The 21,157-nt window shown below is 42.2% G+C and overlaps 1 protein-coding gene and 1 pseudogene across 20 annotated transcripts in view; one reads left to right on the top strand and one right to left on the bottom strand.

Annotated features, from left to right (window-relative positions):
- Positions 1-8,655, bottom strand: part of NDEL1 (nudE neurodevelopment protein 1 like 1) — a 90,014-nt gene extending 81,359 nt beyond the window's left edge. For 5 of the 20 annotated variants that reach the window (XM_037494714.2, XM_054689859.1, XM_054689858.1 and 2 more), the window contains exons 1-2: positions 8,579-8,648; positions 7,423-7,541 (exon numbers count right to left, since the gene is read on the bottom strand). In XM_037494714.2, the coding sequence (XP_037350611.1) occupies positions 7,423-7,443 (21 nt within the window). In that variant the 5' untranslated portion in view covers positions 7,444-7,541; positions 8,579-8,648. Of the gene's footprint in view, positions 1-2,659; positions 2,771-5,849; positions 6,023-7,422; positions 7,762-8,578 lie in introns of those variants that run through there. The other 15 variants (XM_054689865.1, XM_054689864.1, XM_037494720.2 and 12 more) reach the window with 9 other exon arrangements.
- On the top strand, positions 8,606-9,056 carry LOC119232614 (60S ribosomal protein L27-like; annotated as a pseudogene).
- The last annotated feature ends 12,101 nt before the right edge of the window (positions 9,057-21,157 follow it).

Below are 21,157 nucleotides of genomic sequence, written 5' to 3'. Positions count from 1 at the left end.
AAAATGTTATCAAGATTAGAGAGACACAAGAAGCAAAGTTCTGCTGCTACTTAAAAACATTTTCTGGGAAATGAAAGGTGAAGCCTCTCCAGGTAATTCCTTGCATTCAGGACCTGTTTCTTATTTATAAATCCTTTCTGCACCACTGTAAACAGGGAACACTAACTTACAATCTTCCTTTTACTGTTTCCTCTTTACATTCAAAGTGCCACTTTCCTTTATTAAGGAAAAAAATTCTATTTTAGGAAAAAGTAAGCAAAAAGATTTGTGGGAGGTTTATTTCTACCTCACAAAGCACCACCATGTATTAAATCAGGATTATAAAACCCATCATTCTCAGTCAGACAAAATTATCAGTCTGATGCATGCCAAGCCACATTACAGTCTCTGATAAAACTCAATATAGGCTCCACATGAAAGAATAGGGAGTGAGGGCCTCCCTGGTGGCCAAAGGGTTAAGCACTGCACTATGAAGCAATCCGCAGCCTCTGCAGCAGGAGTTCAATCCCCGGCAGGCCAGGGAGCAACCCACAAGTCACAGCAGACCTCACCTGTCTCACCTGCTGCTCCCCTCAGCAGTGTATTTCAGTCAGTCTCCCTATTCTGTTTCCCACTCTGTCTCTGGTGAATCCTCACCCATCCCCCACCCCCTGCACCCCTGGCCTGTACCCCAGCTCTTGCATGCATAAATAAATCTTAAAAAAAAAAAAAGAATAGGGAGTGATGTGACTTATTGGGGAGCACCCTGGAGATACCTCTGCAGACAGTTACCTAAAATAATCATTGACCAACCCTTTTATATTACATACAGACAACCAAGAACCACCAAATGCGACAAACCAAGACCATAAATACAAAAATCCTAAAATCTACTGAATTGAAAGGAAACAAATAATTTGGGAAATGAGAGGATTTCTGCTCACACAAGAACTAGGGAGAGTTACCTCCCACACCCTTCCTGAGACAGTTACAAAAGGAGGGAGAAAACCAAGATCTAGACAGCACAGGGTGCAGGAGAGAGTGGCTCCAACCCAGGGTTGCAAAGAAAAGACATTCCAAAACGAAGCCTTCGCCCAGAGAATAACTCAGCCAGATGGATGGTTCCAGGAAAAATAAGGAACCCCATGTAATAATTAATATGATTGGGAAGCTGGATAAATTGTAATGAAAGCATTATCACTCTTGTGTCAATGGGGGGGAGGGGAGTGGAAACTCAAGGGAAATCAAAATACAGCACAAAAATTTCCTGACTCACATAAAACTCATATAAAACATCTTTAAATTAATGATTTCAAGTCTGAAGTTTTTTATTTACTAATTTAATATTGTTTTATGTAACTGAGATAAGCTCTACAACTTTAAAGCCATCAGCGTATTTTCTATTTCTATACTCTTAATTTTACCGCAAATTATGCATTTTGCTCCCTTGAAAAAGTCTAGGATTCGTTAAGTTTACATTTTTTAACATTCTTTTGTTAAGTTTACATTTTTTTAATGCCCTTTCAAATTATGTAGACTTTTATAATAGTAGTTCTCAGCCCTGTCTCCTTTCTGAAGTGAATTATTTCTTGTCTTTTTTAGCTTGTATTCACTATACTGCCATCTCAGTCCATGAAATATTTTCATTGGCATGCTTTGGACCTGCTCTAGATTACATACATGCCTTTCTGGAGTGAAATAACCTATATTACTTCAGCATTTCAACACTTTATTAATGCATAGGATACTTTTTCAGTACTCTTTCTGTTATTATGTTGCATTTGATGACAGTAGTGATCACATGGCCTATGAGCCAGAATCCTTACGGAAGTTCATACTGACAGATGCCTTCCTTGATATCTAATCATCATTTGAATATATTTTAATGTTGAGCCAATCTTTCTACACATCAGGTTGGTTAGGAATGTTTTTAATCTATGAATTTATACATAAAAGCTTAAAACTTTTCTGTGTGGGGCTATTTTTGCTGTTGTTATTGATCCATTTATATATAGTATCAGAGGATCTATAAGCAGTTATTACTTTGAAGAGTACTTGGCTAAGTAGTGCTCCCTGAGGAACCTCACTGTTTGCCCTTCTAGGTATACTATGAAGTATCCATGGTCTGACTTTGGTCTGTCCTGACTTTTATACAACTACCAACCATTCCACTAATGTCCCCTAGTGACTCTAGTTTTAAATAGCTTTTTTTTTTTTTTTAAGATTTATTTATTTATTTATTTATTTATTTATTTATTTATTTATACAAGCCCTGGGTACAGTCAGAAGCGCAGGAGGGTGAGAGAATTCACCAGAGCCAGAGCAGAGAGCAGAGCAGGCAGAAGGATCGAAGTACACTGCTGAGGGAAGCAGCGGGCGGCAGGAGAGATCTGCGCGCCATGTGGGACCCTCGCCCGGCGGCCAGGGATCAAATCGGCGCTGTCTTGTGAAGCTGCTTGAGAATCTAGCTATTTCATGTTTCTTTCTTGTCCAACCATTTGACTCAGGGTCCAAAAAATTCCAGCAAATTTTTTTTTAATTATATGTATTTGGTCCTCCCCGGTGGCGCAGTGGTTGAGCACTGGGTTGCGAAGCTGCCTGCAGCCTCTGCAGGGCCGGTTCAATCCCTGGCTGCTCCCTGGCCACCGGAGGAGGGTCCCACATGGCGCGCAGACCTCACCTGCAGTCCGCTGCTCCCCTCAGCAGTGTACTTCGGTCCTTCTGCCTGCTCTGCTCCCGGCTCTGGCTCTGGTGAATTCTCTCACCCTCCCGTGCTTCTGACTGTACCCAGTGCTTGTATGTATAAACAAACAAATAAATAAATCTTTTTTAAAAAATAATAATAATTATATGTATTTGTATTTCAAACACACTTTTCTATTTTCTTGCTAGTTTTATGTGAACTGAATGCTGACTACAAATTTTCCAATTTTTACTTTTACAACTTGCTTATTGACTCATCAAACAATATAATCTATGCAGAAAAACCTCTAAGATGGCCATCTTTTCCAGAATAAACCAATATAAAGTATTTAACCGTGGAAAAGTATTAGGAGCAGCTGAGCATAGTTAAGAGCCCAGACCCTGGACCCAAAATTCCAAGGTCTGAATTCAGCGAGTTACTTTATTCAGTATTCCAGTTCCCTATTTGTAAAATGGGAATAATAATTAAAATAGGGTTTTTATGAGGATTGAGTTAATATTTGGAAAGTACTTAGTAAAGAGTCTGGTACATAGTAAATGCACATGAATGTCATTAAATTATAAAGTTTGATAGTTTAGTCATATTTTGAGGTATGACCACAAAATAAATATGCTTAAAAATCTTTGATATACAAATGACCCCTTAAAATTATATATAATATATACATATATTAATAATATATACACCACATTACTAAAAGCATTTCAAAACCTCTTAGAGAATTGCTTTGCACAGTCAGATTAAGAACCAAAAAGTTCTTTATGATCACATCTCATTTTACTGCTTCCTAATGGTATTATCCAACTTTAGTACTCTAATTTTACTCACCAGACTTAACCTTTCCAAAAATCAGATTCTTTACAAATGACAAGATTTGCTACCACTGCAGATATTCAAAAGACCTTTTTAGGGGTTTTAAAGACAGTTTGTTCAGTTTGCTTCAAGTTACAGAGGGAGGGTGTGTTTGCTGTGTTATTTGAAACTATGTAATTGGAGATATTAAGGCTCTACAAAGTTAGCCAATATAGAAAACTACACTGCTAAAACAATGCTTTCATAATATCTACAATATTCTGAAGCTGAAAGGAAGGCAGACAATTATATACTCTTTCCCCCAACCCAACTGTCCCTCAATACCACATAATAAGTGTAAATCTCAAAAGTATGACTTTTATACTGGGCATTATCATACAGTGTATGACCTTCAGATATCTAGCAACTGACAAATGAACTCACTTGGATATAAAACAGCCTGCCCAGAATACATTTACAAGAAAACTATATAATGGTTAGAAAATCCATTTTTTTTTTAACTAGATCTATTGTGTGACCATTTCACAATACATATCACATTTCACAATACATATAAAATCATTTCACAATACATATACATTTCACAATACATAGTTTTATGTCATTACACCTGAAAATGTTATAATAAAAATAATTTTAAGAAAATCCATTTTATATATTGTCTTCTTGTCATACTTGTAGAATGGTCTAATGGGATGAGAGTTCTTTCACTCACTGTAAGTAAAAATACGTACCTTTTTAACCAAATTCTATTTCTCCTAAGTAGAACACTTAAAAATTTCTAACTTTTTCAAATTGAGCACAAATATGGCCTCCCTTTTGGACCTATCCACCTTCTTTTTCTACCTCCTGAATTGCTCAGAAAGTTATGTCAAAAGTAATTTTAAGCTTTAGTAGCCAAGCTAATCTCACCATGGTTTAAAGTGAGTCTTGCAAATGTCATAAAATCAAGGTCCAAGTTTTAATTTAAGTCTATTATTTTAGTGTTCCTTGTTCAACTCCAATTTATTTAAAAAATCAGGACTACCATTTCATAAAATTTGACTTCTACTTGGGCCAGGTAAACCACTAATGAGGGCTAGCCAAAGGTTTTTTTGTACCCTATGATCTCTGCTTTTAAATAGTAATAATACTTTTAGTAAAAATTCAGAAGATATAGCTAATTCAGTTCCCCCTTACTTCTCTTCAATCTATGACTTAACGCTGCATTTCACCCTACTTCATGATTTAGCAAAGCCATTACCCTATTTCAAAAGTGAATTAAGAGCAACACAATTTATCAGACAAAACAATTACCCAGAGACTCATGAATAAGCTTCAAAGTAGGATTTTTCTTACAAATGAGTTAGCAGTTCTTATCCTAAATGAATGTGCTGGGAAATATTTGAATAAATCTACTGGTTTCAGGCATATTTTTGCAAGTCGAATTCTCTGCTTTGCTCTCTAGCTAAGAAGAGTATAACAAGCCCTCAAAATGAAACCAAAACTGCAAGCCTAGAGACGTATATTCAGATCCAAAGAAGTCACCCACCAGTTGGTAGAATCCGCAGGATAAACCACTAATACTCCCCACCCCACCTGGACTCAATTTCCCTACCCCTCAAATTAGGCACAATCATAGGGTAATGAGATTCAAAAGGGATAGCAGGAGTGTCCAGAAATGCTTAAAGGCGCTACAGAAATGGAATGTAACAGTGGTGAGAGAACCCTCGCTTTCCTTTCAAAACCTAAAGGATTACTTCGCTGCTTGCCAGCAATAAAGAGACGAACACGAGCAACCCGAACCCGCTTGGTGACACTTTCCTGAACTCCAAGAAGGATGATTAGCAGTTTGGAGCCGGTAGTCGAGGGAAAGCCAAAACAGCCCAAGGTGGGTTGCTTCCGCTCTCGCCCCCAGGGAGAAACAAGAGAGCTCAAAATTCAACGCGGCTGCAAACTACCCTGCCAGCAGGAGGGAATTGGTGGGCGGAGGCGGCGGGCTGGGCAAACCACCGCCACCTCCAACTGAACCACTCCTTGCGCCACCAGCGCCCGAGCCCACGGTGCCACGTTCCGCCCTCCGTCCCCGCCGTCCCTCACCCCACCCCCGGGCGCGAGCACATCCTCCGGAGGCCGCTGCACTAGCTCCGTTCCAGGCGCCCCCGGTGGGCCACGTCTCGGACCAAGTCCGGGAGGGGACAGTTAGAGCGGTTGAAACAGTTGCCTCCGAACTAGCCTCCCCAGAACCAGCGCCGGCCCGGTCCGGTCGGGCCTCAGACACGGTCCCCTGGCCCCGCAGGTTCCCCGGGGACAGGCCTCGGCGTCGCTGGCCGAGCCTGGGCCCCTGGGGAGCGGCCCCGCACCGCACGCTCACCTCCAAAGTGTCAAAAACGCATGTTCGCCGCCGCTCCACCGGCGTCTCTACTCTGCTGACCTGGCCAGGTCCGCCCAGGCGCTCAGCTCCGCTCCCCTCCGCAGCCCAGAGCTCCACTCCCCGCACCTCAGCGCCCGGCTCCTCCCCGACACGTCAGGAGCCGCCGGGGTGTCAGAGCCATTCTGTGACGCACGGGGGCGGGGCTCGGAGCATGCGCACAAGGGCACGGAGGGCCTAGGCGGGGCTGCGGCGACCTTGGCCTCCCAGGGGGCGGGGTCGAGCCCGGCGTGCTAACGTCAGACTGGCGGCCGTCTTCTGCGCAAGCGCCCCCGCACCCGGTGACGTGCGGGCTTCGGCCTTGCGGGTTTAGCCGAATAAGCGCTTTGCCTTTCGTGAAAGTGGCACAATTGCAGAGGAGCGCCTGCCGCCCAGTTTTTCAGCCGTCACAGCCCTTCAAGTGTCTGTTTTCTAGGTTTCCCATTTATAAAATGAATCTGTGCCCAGATTTCACCAACGAGTCCGCCCCCAGCGCTACCCAATAGAGTACCGATCCGTCCTGTATTTGTTATTTATAACGGCGCGCCCACTGCCTGAAATTCTGTGCTTGTCTTCCTCCAGTAGAATGTATGTTCCGTGAGAGCTAGAACTTCATGCCTGCTTATCCCAACAGACAACTTGATCCCGGACACAGAGTATTTGTTGAATAAATACCTGTATTCGTTGAGAGCACCTCATTTCCATTTACATAGTTTATATAACTAAGGGTACATTTATATAAATGTGTTTTCATCCCCCTGTGGCTCCCAACGAATGGAATCCATTATATATACACATATACGAATTCTATGAATATACATATAAACATATACACACACACTCCCCCCAAGGGAACTGAGAGAAGAAGGCCTGGGAGGGAAAGCCTATCTCAGAAAGGGGAAAAACAGGATGGGGAATTGCTCAGGGAAACTTGAAGAAACAGAGGTGTTTTTAAAAGCAATTTTGAGAACTTTTGCTGTGTCATGTGCAATGTAATTCCGATGTCAGTAAGTAAAGCTGCTCTCAAGGTGAGAGCAATGTGAGCCTGGGAAGGGAGTTACATTTTTGAGGGAATGGACATAAACAAACTATGCAAGATGGATTTAAGGGGTGTCTAAATCAATGAAGATCAGAGATGTGATTAATGGGGGTTTGTGGGAAGGATGGCACCTTCATCTAAACTCTGAAGGATGTAGAGTTGGAAAAATCATGACAGTAATAATGAGTAGTTCATTTCTATTGTACCATTTGTGTAGATTGTCAATTGTGGTTTGCATAATTTAATCCTCAAGCTGACTCTATGAGATAGATATTGTTATTATTTTACAAATGAGGAAACTGAGACTCAGCAAGATGAAGTTGCCCAAAGTCACTCGGACTAGAAAAAAAGAGGATTCGAGATTCAAACCCAACCAGTCTGGACTGTCTGAGCTACAGAAATCACATTTTCAACCACTATATACTGCCACCCAAGAAATGCTTTGCATAGATTACTTCCTTTGGTCTCATAAGCAGCTTATGAGACTGGAATTATTACCTGTTGGAAAATGATGTACATGTTGGAAAAGTGAAGCCCAGAAGAGCTGGGGTTTAAACCCAAGCAGGTCTTATTCGGTGCCCTCTTTCAGGATCTTCTTTCCTGATTGAAGCGGTGAGCTGGCCAATGAGATCACAGGCAGGGAGGTGATTAAGTGAGTCTTTTCTGTGGATCTAGTGCCAAGACAGGCAGTCCCAGCCCAAGAGGAAAAAATAAAGGCTGCTGCTCTTGTCCCTGCCTCCTGGCGGAAATTCTGGGAAACACATTGAGTCACCTAATGGCAGGCCTGGCCCTGCAGAAATTGTTGGCGTCATCTTCCAGGCCACCATGTTTCCCATCTAGCCAGGGCCCAGAGCTGGTGTTTGTCTGGACTGGTGCATTGGCCCCATCCTAATGAATAGGCTTTGCCTAGCAGGACTCTCAGTGATGTAAAAGCCCTTGTACTGATCCCCTTCATCCTTGTCCAGCGTTTTCCCTGGGGCTGGATGAGGCAAGTAACAGTCAGCAGTTCTTGTCCCACACCTTCTAATGTGTCCATTCAAGAAAAATAAAGTGGGAGTGAAGTTACAAAATCAGCTTTGTGAATATTGAAAAGGTGAGAGTGGCCCTACTCTTTTACCTTTCAAAATTATGAGGAAGGGGTTGGCTGAGGCATGGGATCAATACAAGGTCTTTCTCAGATCAAGTCCAAAGGGTCAACATCATAGTACCGAGGAGCCTGCACAAAGCATTCCAACATCTTCCCTGTCACACTGACTCTTGAGAAACAGAGGGCAGGTTCCACACTGGGAAGGGTTGGGTTGACCTGCTGCCTTAGGGGAGATCTGGACAATAATGCAAACTCGACCTAATAAGGATGCAGGACTCTGGCCACATCACACACTCACAAAAGATGACGCATTCACACAAGCTTGCTATGAAATCTCTGAGATGGGGCATACATAACTCTATTAAGCTGGGTGAGCAGATACCTCAAAATCAAGTTTGATTCAACCTAATCTATCCATTTTCCTATGACCAATAATTTCTGCTAAGCTTTAGACACACAGATCAGGTTGAAAAGAGGACTCCCAATGGCTGGCTGGTTTCTAAGGACCCCCAGGAAATGTCTACCAGATGCCCTACCACCCCTCCAGCTCTTCATATCTAAACCTACAGTAGGCTGTAGGCCCAAGTGGTTGCTGTCAAAATGGGCAAGTTCATGAAACCTGGGAAGGTGGTGCTGGTCCTGACAAGATGCTATCTGGACCCAAGCAGTCATTGTGAAGTACATTGATGATGGCACCTCAGACCACCTAACAGTCATGCTCTGGTAGCAGGACTTGATCATTATCACTATCCCCACAAAGTGACAGCTACTGTGGGTGAGAAGAAAAAGCCAAAAGGTTAAAGATTAAGTCTTTTGTGAAAGTTTATAACTACAATTACCTTGTGCCCACAAGATATTCTGTGGATATTCCGTTGGACAAAACTGTCATCAATAGGATGTCTTCAGAGATCCTGCTCTTAAATGCAAGGCCCGACAAGAGGCCAAGGTTAAGTTCAAGAAGAGGTACAAGACCAGCAAAAACAAATGATTCTTCCAGAACAGATTTTAGATCTGTTTTCTTTCAGTAATTACAAATACAAATAAATAAATGAACCTGAAATGGACCCTCATTTTGCCTCAACTAAAACTTCCAAAACTATTTTCATGTTTCTGCAAATGATATTATTTCTTATCTAGTCACTGAGACACAAAGTCCTCTTCAAATCATCCTTAATTATCCTCTTCCCAGCCTTTGTTTCATTCACATGGTCACAAAGCCCCAAAGACTTTCCCTTCATAAGCTCTTTTAAATAAATCCATTCATTTCTCAGTATTTTCCCTATCTCAGTTGAAAGTCTTCTATTTATCTGCCCCTCCCTTCCCAAATTTCTCTCCCTCAAATGTCTTTTTGTTCCAGTCCAGCAGTCCACACAACCATCAAAATAACTTTCTAAAATCCCTGGCTGTGTACAGGACATCCCTGGCTCCAAAACTTGTTTTGGTATCCTGTTGCCTTTGTAATAAAGTACAAACTACATTTTCTGCATTCAAGACCCTTCCATAGCAACTCCAGCCAACTTCTATATCCTACAGCTCACCTATCCGGGTCTAACTGGATCCTCCACCAAATGAACAGTTGCCTTCCTCTATAGAGCTTTGAGTCCCACTACCCTGTGCAGTACAGCTCCTCCCTAGACTTGGCCAGCCCATCTTCCTCTTTGCATTTTATGTCTCATTCACATGCAACCTCCTCCAGGAAGCCTTCCCTCACACTAAGGCCCCAAAGTGTGTGTTCCTTCCTCTGAGCTCAGTAGAGCCCCACACAGTTCACAGGAGACTTACTGAACAGAGAATTTTGGTCATGGAGGTAACTGAGCTCCCACTAAGCAACCAAAGCTCACTGAGTTCAGGGCCAATGCTGATTTTCCCAATATCCTCCAGCAACGGCCACTTAACAAACACTCATTTAACATGCTTCTATAAAAGTGAAGGAATGAGGGCCTCCCCGGTGGCGCAGCGCGCAGCCTCTGCGGCGCCGGTTTGATCCCCAGCTGCTCCCAGGCCACCGGAGGAGGGTCCCACATGGCGTGCAGACCTCTCCTGCCGCCCGCTGCTCCCCTCAGCAGTGTACTTCGGTCCTTCTGCCTGCTCTGCTCCCCGCTCTGGCTCTGGTGAATTCTCTCACCCTCCCGTGCTTCTGACTGTACCCAGTGCATGTATAAACAAACAAACAAACAAATAAATAAATAAAAAAATAAAACATGCCTCTATTAAAAAAAAAAGTGAAGGAATGAATCCATGGTTTAGAGGTTATAACTTCAATATAATTTTTATAGCACTTTCTAGAAGATTCTGGAAAATCTTCCCAATTTGGAAGATTATCACCACATCTAGAGGAGATATTCACTGGTATAAAAGATGAGTTTAGGGGATGGCAAATTACAAAGAACTGGGATTTGTGTCATAGGCAATTATGACTTTTCTCTAGCCCAAATCTTAAACCCAGTCTATAGCACCTACCTTCCCCAAAGCAACATCTTTTGCTTTTGAAATTAAAATTAGTAAAATTTTACTATTACTATTTAAAATAGTAATAATAAAAAGTTTTTTAATTAAAAAAATATGCACTTGGGCCTCCCCGGTGGCGCAGCGGTTGAGCGCTGGGTTGCGAAGCTGCCCGCAGCCTTTGCAGCGCCGGTTCGATCCCCGGCTGCTCCCCGGCCACCAGAGGAGGGTCCCACATGGCCCCAGACCTCTCCTGCCGCCCGCTGCTCCCCTCAGCAGTGTACTTCGGTCGTCCTGCCTGCTCTGCTCCCCGCTCTGGCTCTGGTGAATTCTCTCACCCTCCCGCGCTTCTGACTGTACCCAGTGCTTGTATAAATAAATAAATCTTTAAAAAAAAAAATATGCACTTGGACCTTAATATGAGAACTGGTTTTATAGAGAGGAAAGTCTTTCCTTCGTCAGCTTTGACTTTAGAGCGCCTCTGTACTCAACACTGTCCTAGACCTTGGGAATTCAACCTTATAATTAACTATAAAAAGCACATTCTCACTCATCCCACCCCATGGAGCTTAAGTCTAATGGAGAAGATAGACAATAAACAGACAACTTTATTTCTGTCAGATTACAACAGTATTCTAAAGAAACATAACTAGGGTAAAAAGATAAGATGTAGCAGGGCTCTTCCCTGAGTAAAAATATGGGTTAATATTCATGGACTCTTTTCTTCTGTAAAGTTGTCAAGGCCCTTAAGATAAAGGGCTGCTATATAAAATTCAATGGAGATGTGAAACTGAGAATGTAAAAAAGATGTGCAGTTTCCTTAAATAGAGAGATTGATCTTGCTTTCTATCATCTCGCCTGGCTTCACAGGGGCAGTCAATGAATAGCAGCTGGATGAATGACTCGCCAAATAGTCTAGAGAACCCCAGTCTTCAGCCAGGTGAGAAATTTCCCCTTCCAAAATAAGGAGTGGTAAGAGGTTCATGATTGATACAAAAATACTAACTTCTGGTTGGTCTCTGACCCTTGACTCAGGCAGCCATAAACAGCCCAGCCTGTACCACCTCAAAGGGAAAAGAAAGTTGCATTTGTTGTTTTTATTATATCCTTGTAGCTATTCAGGGTCCCAAACCTCACCCCTTCTGTTGGAATTTGTCCCCTAAATGTCAAGCTCCAGTTCACTATAAGTTAACAGAAAAGCAGGAATTTACTATAATGACTTTCCTATGCGGTTCCAAACCTCCTTCCAGTTCCTTCCCTTTCCATTGTTCCTGATTAAAAATGCGGCCTGCTTCTGGCCTAGGACTGTTTGTCAGTCAGGTGCTTCACTTACCGCAGCCCTCCAGGTGTAGCTTATTGAAAAGTGGCTCTTGCAGGTGAGAAAAATGAGATGTGAGGCTTCAATAGGCCTCCTGTCAGTGTCCTCCCCTGACAGAAATAGTGATTAGTAAATAGTACTAGAAATAGTGACTAACAATTCTCATCCTTATGGTGGGGACTGGGGAGAGATGAAGTGGCAAAAGTCTCTTCCTAGACTTTTATCCCCTGTTAATGGAAGCTGAAAGAACCCATGAATATCTTGGAGCTAGCCCAATTTCTTTCCCAGCAGCCTACCTGAACAGTGGGCTTCTTTCTGTTCTGGAACTATCTGCAGCTGTGTGGTCTTCCTGGCTTCAGAGCCTCAGCTCTCTCAAGCTACCGTCTTCACTGTCAGCCCTGGCCCCCACCCCAGAGTGAGCTGCAGAGTGGAGTTGCCTCCACAGAAAAGGATGTCTGGGCGCTGCTAACTGCTAATTTGGTTAACACCTGGCAACCCTAAGGGCTGTTGACATCACACCAACATAAACAGTGTGACTGTCCCTAGACAAATGCAGTATCTGCTCACATACCTTTCCACAGAGAAGGTGGCACTGATTTTACCTACTCCCAAAACCATGCTAATAAAATGCCAGAGCTTGGAAAAAATGGAATGTTTCTTACCAACCTGAACTGATTGTATCAGGCAATTTCAGATAAATTCCCATTACCAGGTAAGCCAATGAATCAACTTTACCAGACGGAAAGGTCACGTATTCAACCATTCAACAGATGTTACCGAGTGCCTGGTACTGTTCTAGGCCACAGTGATAGAGCAGTTAATCAAACAAGCTTACAGTAAAGAGGGGAAATTGAAGGGAAACAGAAAATAAGGAAGTATTTCAGAAGCAAAATGTTATCCAGAACTTTTCAACATTTTACATTTAGGGAAGTGCCTTGAAAGTAGTGGGCACTTATCCATGGTTGACGAACAATGAATGTTTTCAAGTTCTGAGATATATTCCAAAGAATATGCTCTCTTCTGCTATTCCTCCTTCTCTTTCTTTCATCGAAGCACTTCTATTACTTGGAACTCTAATAAAGAACTCAACCATTGTTAAAAAGTGAGCAACAATAAGCAACTGACAAAATTTTAAAATGTAGTTGTTGAATAAACCTATCATACTCCATCATATTCTCATCAAAAACATTCAAAATGAAACAGCAAAAAAGAATTCCATATTTCATCCAAGGAATGTTTGCAGTTTTAAAATATTAGATTACAGGGGGCCTCCCTGATGGCTCAAGGGGTTAAGTCTCAGCACTATGAAGCCATCCACAGCCCGAGTTCAATCCCTTGCAAGGAAGCTAACACATATGGCACAGCAGACCTTTCCTGTCTCGCCCACTGTCCCTCTCAGCAGTGTATTTCAGTATAGCTGTTCTGTTCCCCACTCTGGTAAATCCTCTCACCCGCCCCCACCCTGGCCTGTATCCCAGTTCTTATATGCATAAATAAATAAATCTTAAAATATTAGATTACAAAGTGCAGATGAAATCACAGAGAAGCCAACATTCTGGTATGTGATTGCCAAAAGGGTGTAAGTAGGTGTGAGTTTTCCTGGTAGGCATGAATCAAAAACTGAAAAATATGCAACATTTGTGATTCAGCCTTTCCTAGGAATTGACCTGAAGAGAAATATCAAGGACACATATAAAGACTTATCCATGAGGATGTTCATCAAAACACTACTGAGCAAAAATTTATGACAACCTTAGATGAAAAGATCAGGTAAGTGGGAGAATGTGTTAGCCACACAATATACAAACACAATTGGTAATGATGTTGCAGAAGAATATAAATAATGAAAGATGTCACAATATGCAATTAAATGAATACAGTAGTTAACAATATGTATAACATGATCCCACCTTTGTAAAACAGAAAAATATACATACATTGTACATAGAAAAAGTCTAGAAGATAGACACCAAAATGATGTTACCACTGGTCATGTCTAGCAGGTGAGACCACAGGTAATTCTCATTCATTCTTCCCTATTTTGTTCTCTGTATTTTTTATTATTTAAGGTAAAATTTTTAAATTAAGTTGATAAAATAATGAATCCAAACTGAAGGTAAGATAATTTTCTCAAAATTTTTTGCAAATGATTTTCTTATGTCTAGAGCTTTAGAATCTTTTTAACATCTAGCCTTTCAGCCAAGGTACCTGGCTGATACAAGAGTGACATGGGCTTTCTGATGTCAGTAAGCTTCAAGAGGAGGGCACCCCAATTCTGTGGCATAGATCATAAGAATTCCTCCTGCTGTGACTCCCTCATTAGCTCAATCTGATGTTATTCCCTCCTGTAAACACATATATGCTCGTTCCACAGATGTAAAATTTCCACCCTACAATCTTTTCAACTTCATATCTCTAAACGCCCATTAACTGATGACATGATGACATTTGGGACTTTGAGTGGTGGAACTACCTAGGATGCCAGCTACAGCTAACCTAGAATATAAGGATGCTTCTCTAAAGGTCACTTGTCTGGTGACTGTTGTTTAACTAAGAACAAGAGCCTAATCATTTACAATTACAACCTAATATGGAGAAAAAGACCAGTCCAAGAGGTTTCAGGGGAAACTTTGTGCAGTTTTTCATCAATTCGTATATAATACAACAGATTTTCTTTTTTAGAGATTTATTTATTTATTTATACAAGAACCGGGGTGCAGACCAGATGTGTGGGAGGGTGAGAGGATTCACCAGAGACAGAGTGGGGAACAGAACAGGCAGACTGATGAAATACACTGCTGAGGGGAGCAGCGGGCACGACAGGAGAAGTCTGCCACGCCATGTGGGACCCTCACCGGCCGGCTGGGATCGAACTAGCACTGCAGAGGCTGTGGACAGCTTCACAGGGCGGTGCTCAACCACCTGCACCACCAGGGGAGGCCCTATAATACAACAGATCTTAATGTCTACTTTGAAAATTACAGTAAGGGGGTTTTATGGTCTATATATGGAAAATATTTTCTTCTCAGAATTAGCAAATTAGGCTTTATGAAAGAGCGTTCATTTCACAAAGGTCAATCTTGACTCCTGGATACTGAAATGCAGAAATGAAACATCCCAAGTTTCATGTTTATCACGGTGGAAATGTCCCTGCTATGAAAAGAAACTAATGTCCCTCTAAAAGAGAGCAGGCCTGGCAGAAGAGAAGATATTAACTGCCAGGGGTAGGATAAAGGTGGAGCAGGGGAGTCCTTTCTCCAAAGCATGTTGCTGCTTCTACAATTTGCTAAAGTTAGTTACGAACACCCTGATAAAAAGATATTAGAGGAAGCAATGTGAAAGAAAGGCCCAGACACAGAGAGAAGGTGATCAAAGAGTGACAAGATCTACCTGCCACCCCTACCCAAAGGTGCAGGCCCCACCCCTTCTACGGCTCCCCACCCTGGTGTGAGAACCCAGTCATGCCTCTGTCTGGTACTATTCCCTCCCACAGCCTTAGGAACTCAGGTGTTTATTCTTCTCAGTGACATCAGCCCCATCGCAGGTGATTTTACTCATTAGTTCCCTTCTCTAAGTCTCAGTTTCTTCATCTGTAAAATGAGCAGGTTGAACCAGATAATGCCGTTGACAGTATCTGTGAGTCAGTCCTGTCCTGTCATCTGGGTGCCAAATCCCCTTCCTGAGGGAGCTGAGAACTCTGCCTCTTCTTGGCCTGTTTCCCCTGTGCAGGGTCAGCACTCTCTTAGATGGGTGGGGGGAGGTGACTGGAAACAGTCTTACTGGTGTCAATGTTCCTTGCTACACCCTGGGGCAACTGCTGATCTAGCAGAAGGAATCACTTTCAAATGCCTCTGATGTCCCATGTATTCATTTCCTGTGGCTGCTATAACAAATGACCCCTTCTAAGGCCAGATGTCCAAAACGAGACATAAAATCAGACAAGGCTGAAATCAAAGTACAGCTCCAGGCAACAATCAGCTCTTGCCACTTCCCGCTTCTGGAAACCTCCGAGTCCTTATAGCCCATGGTTGCATCACTCCAGTGGCATCTTCTATTATCCCTCTCTGACTCTGGTGCATCTGCCTTCCTCCTATAAGAACCTTTTCGATTTCATTGGGCCCAACCCGGTCACTCAGAATTATCTTTCCATGGCAAAAGCCTTAACTTAATCACATCTGCAGTGTCCTTTTTGCCATATAAGGTAACATACTCGGGGCCTCCCTGGTGGCGCAAGAGGTAAGCACTGCACTATGAAGCAACCCGCAGCCTCTACAGCACAAGTTCAATCCCAGCCTGCCAGGGAGCAACCCACACGGCACAGCAGACCTCTCTTGTCTCATCTGCTGCTCCCCTCAGCAGTGTATTTCAGTCAGTCTGCCTGTTCTGTTCCCCACTCTGTCTCTGGTGAATCCTCTCACCACCCATACCTCTGGTTTGTACCCCAGTTCTTGTGTGCATAAATAAATAAATCTTTTAAAAAAGAAAAGAAAAGAAACTTAGATCCTACATAGCCTCATCCTAAAGATTCATATCTATGAAATCACATAATTGAATGCCAGTTGTATTTTCCCTAATATTCCATAAAATAAATAACTATTAAAATGGCAAGGAGTCATCTCTGTATCACCTAACATGACTTTGCACGCCATCAGTAGTACAGATTGTCCTTTGAGGGAGCAGAATCCAGCCCTCTGCTTTTACAGAAAAGGGTAATGTGTCCAGAAATGCACAGCAGCAAAGAGTAAAACTTCAGCTCCACCCACAATATCTTCCTCCTGACTCTGAGCTTATTAATCACAACTTGAAAAGTATGTCAACTTTTACTCAATAGCATCCCTACATTAGTGATTCATATCATCTAGGGCTCAGTTCCCCTCTGTTATACTCATGCATGTTTTATATTTGGAAAGTGGGGTTTCCTACTGCTTCCCCTGCCAGCCAACATCAGTGTAGCCTACTTACCCTGTTAAACAGTCGCCTGTTTATTTGACCCACACCTGGACAGCGTCCAGGCCCTGGGGAAGAATGAGCCGAAAGGGAGGTGAGTGGCCAGTGGTGACTTTGTGCTGTGCTCCCTTGGCATCTGTCCCAGGTGCAGATTAAGCTTTGAAACACATTTTGAGAAGACAGTTCCATATACAGAGTATGGGGTGATGTATTGTCGTCCTCTTACATAACAATTGGCAAGCAATTAAAAATAGCTTTCAGTTACTGGATACTTAGTAGGGGACAGACCCTGTAATAAGAGCTGCAAAACATCCATTCACAAAAACCCTGTGAAGAAACTATTAGTGCTCTCACCTTAAAAATGAAAAAACCAAGTCTAAGAGAGGTTAAACAACACATCCATGATCACAGAGCTATGTGACAAAGTCTGTATTTATAGAACCACAGAAGACACAAGAGAATATAGACATCTATCTGAGATGAAGAATAATAACATGGAACCAGAGGGGGGAGGGACACATAGTTAATGGCAGACTCAGGGACAGAATTCAGATCTTCAATACAGATCAGTTCATTCTTTCAGATTTTTTCTCTTTTAAGATAGTATTTCTTACATGATTTCCTTGGGTGCCTGCCCAATCTGATTTTTCCTCAACATTCCAAATCTTATTCTTTCCTTATGCTCCTGCCCCTTGTCATTTTACTCAGATTGAAAGGTGTAGAGAACTCTAATGAGAATCCTAGAATGACCTTTTTCTGTCCTTCCCTGATCCACAGGGGAAAAAAAAGACAAAGTTCTAGAAAATCATGAGTCTATATTCATGAATTTGGACTTAGTAATATTTTAACCAGAAAAGGATTAAAGTTTACCTTTATCCTTCCCCCAAAAGAGATTGCTAAGCAGATATGCAGTAGAAACAAGGTTAGATGGGATCATGATCAAAACAGGAATTGTTAAGAAAAAAATTTAACCCAGTAAGAACTAAAATGTGAGGGAGGCAGATAGTGTGTTGGTATGTATATGGATGGTTTGGTGGAGGGTGAGTAGAACAAATGCACATATGGAAGCACAAAAATGTAACCCTAAAAATTTTTTTAAAAATTAAAATGTTCAAAAATTGATTTTTTTAAAAAAGAACTGAAATGTCTATCAGTAGGGTAATGATCTTATAGCCACACAATTAATGAATGTAGCCAATGATGGCATCATAGAAGAATGTACAACATGAGAAATTGCAATTTTTTGATTGAAAGTCTGAATACAAAATTAAATGATAGCTTTTATTTTTATCAGTTCATAACCACAGGAAGGATCAGTGATATTTTCCAATTTGTGTTTATCTGTATTTTACCAATTTTCCACAATGAACACATATTTTTATAATCCAAGGGAGGAAAAAATAATCCAATTTAGATATAATGAGTAAGAACGGCTATTTGGGCCTCCCTGGTGTCGCAAGGGGTTAAGATGCAACCTATGAAGCTCGCCACAGTCACTGCAGCACAAGTTCAATCCCAGGCCAGGGAGCAACCCACATGGCGCAGCAGACCTCTCCTGACTTGCCCACTGCTCCCCTCAGCAGTGTACTTCAGTCAGTCTGCCTGTTCTGTTCCCCACTCTGTCTCTGGTAAACTCTCTCACCCCTCACACCTCTGGCCTGTACCCCAGTTCTTGTATGTATAAATAAATAAAAATCTTTAAAAAAAAAAAAAAAGAATGCTATTTTCTGAAGTCTATACTCTGAGACTGCATATACAGAAAGATAAGAGATCAACTATAAACCTCTTCAAGAGCTACCAACCAGTAACAATTTAACATGAGCAATGGATATATATGTGGTTCATAGAAGAAATGCAAATGGCCAATAAACATGCAAGAAATTCCTCAATATCATTAACAACTTCTTAAAATGTAAAAATGACAGCAAGATATTACTTTTTGTTTATCACATCAGCAAAGTTTAAAACAAATGAAAATGCCTGGTACTGGTAAAGTGTGAGGAAGCCATCACTCTCATACAATGCTGCTCAGACAGGAAATGCCATAACCATTTTGGTTACCATGATGGATAGAATATCGTTATCTTTGCTTCCTCTTGAAACACTATAGAAAAGACAGGACAATCGCCCACTGCTCCCTTCAGCAGTGTATTTCAGTCAATCTGCCTTTGTTTCCCCACTCTGTCTCTGGTGAATCCTCTCATCCCGCACCTCTGGCCTGCACCCCAGCTCTTGTATGCATAAATAAATAAGTCTTTAAAAAAAAATGAACATTTCAACAGAGAACCACCAAATAGTTGAGAAAGTTTCTAATGTAAAAGAAAGAACATATAACACAAAAGATTTCAGAAACAATAGATACTATGCAGGGAGCAGAAGCAATGAAAAAAGAAAAAAACTTTAATAAGTATCTTCAGCGAAATCAAGATAACACATCCATGAAACAAGAACACGGAACTGCAAAAAGGAGGGAGGGTAAAACCTTTTTTTAAAAGGAGGGTTGAAATAAAAAATATTCAGTTGAAGGGTATGTTCATAAAATTAAGAAAATTTCTCAAAAAGGAAAGCAAAACACAGCAAGAAAATGAGAGAACAAGGGGCCTCCCTGGTGGTGCAAGGGGTTAAGCACAGCACTGTGAAGCTACCCACAACCTCTGCAAGACAAGTTCAATCCAGGAGCTACCCACATGGTGCTGCAGACCTCTCCTGGCTCGCCCGCTGTGCCCCTCAGCAGTGTATTTCAGTCTGCCTGTTCTACTCCCCACTCTGTTTCTGGTGAATCTTCTCATCCCCCTGCACGTCTGGCCTGTACCCCAGTTCTTGTGTGCATAAATAAATAAATCTTAAAAAAAAAAAAAAAACGAGAGGACAAACCAAAAGAAAAACATCCAAATGTGAGATGTTCCAGGAAGAGAAACTAAAGAGAAAGAAATTATTTTAAGATATTGATTCAAGAAATTTTCCCAGAGTTAAATAACATGAGTACTCTGATTGCAAGGGTCTCCTGTGTATACAGTACCATAAATGAAAAATTATCCACAAATGGAGATTTCAGAGTCAGGGATGAAGATAGAATCCTAGAAACGCCCATCGACATAAAACCAAGTCACATACAAAGGGTCAAGAGTCTAAACAGCATGTGATTTCCCAACTAACAGCCTGAAGACAATGAAGCACTGACTTTAAAATTAGTATTATAAATCTAAATCTAGTGAGACCTTCCTTTAAATAAGTATAAGGACAGAATAAGGGCCTTCTTTTTTTTTTTCCCAGAGCGCCCCAAACTAAAAAAAATGCTACCTCCTCTATATTAGAAAATGTACACAACCAAAATAAGGAAGCAAGGAAAGAGGAAAGGGTGGGATCCAGACAAAAAGAGAAATACTATATGATGTCACTCAAATTCATAAGATGGAAAGTAGAATGGTGTTGCTGGGAAAGGGTTGGGAAGGGGGGTATGGGGAGCTGGTGGTTAATGCATGCACAGTTCCATTTTGCCAATTTGTAGCAAGAAAACATGTTGCGAGTGAAATGACTTGCTCTTAATTAAGACAAAGAGCCAGAACTTAAGGGCAAGCTCCTCACTTCATCACCACAGCACGATTCAATATATCACACTGTATCTCAGTCAGTTCCAGATCAACCTGTTGAAACCAAGGAGCTCTCTCTGCCACCCAGAAAAATGCTACCTGGCCAGTCCTGGAAACAGAAAACCAAATCAAGGTGATGAGAAGCTTAGAGGGGTTTGGGCAGATGATGTGGTTTCAGGAAGCCTTCAAAGTAAACCCTGGGGTCACCCCCCTCCTCCCCACACAGAAACATAAGCAACTTCACAAAATAACCTCAGCCTGAGCAGTCTGCCCTCACCATACTTAAAAAGGGTCCTTGGACCACCAGGAGCACCCCACTCTGGTAATTCTCAGGCCGGCCCCGACCTGGCTCAGATCTTCTGGGGCAGATCCCCCATTGCCCACCATCCCAAAGTACCTGGTTCTGTGTCCCAGGCCTTGCTGATCAGATCAATGGCAGCACACGGGAACCCGTGCTGAAGCAGCTGCAACAAAGTCGAAGTCAACAGGAAGCGTGAGAATCACCTTCTGACACAAGAGGCTCAAGGACAGGAAGCGGTTTGGGCTAGGAAGGCTGGGGCCTGCAGTCTAGAGGTGAGGCAACCCTGCCAGTGTCATTGCTCAGCTGAAGCTGAGCAATGTTTCAGTGCTGAGGACAAAAGAAAGTCAAATCCAAACTCCTTAGGCAGGTCTTCAAGCTTCCCCACTTCCACTGTACACACATACACCCCTGCCCCTGCATTTGGAGGGGAAAGGCAAAGGTAAGAGCTGTCACTTAAGGTAGGAAATAAACAGCTCTTGGCATAGCACATGCATGGTATGTAAGAAAATGCACTTTAAGACAAATAGCCTCAACCTACCACTGTG

This window comes from Talpa occidentalis, unplaced genomic scaffold, assembly GCF_014898055.3.
Source record: "Talpa occidentalis isolate TD23 unplaced genomic scaffold, MPIMG_talOcc4v2.1 talOcc4.7, whole genome shotgun sequence".
Taxonomy (NCBI): Eukaryota; Metazoa; Chordata; class Mammalia; order Eulipotyphla; family Talpidae; genus Talpa; species Talpa occidentalis.
The sequence above is the reverse complement of the archived record's forward strand: the minus strand, read 5'-3'. Positions and strand labels throughout refer to the sequence as shown.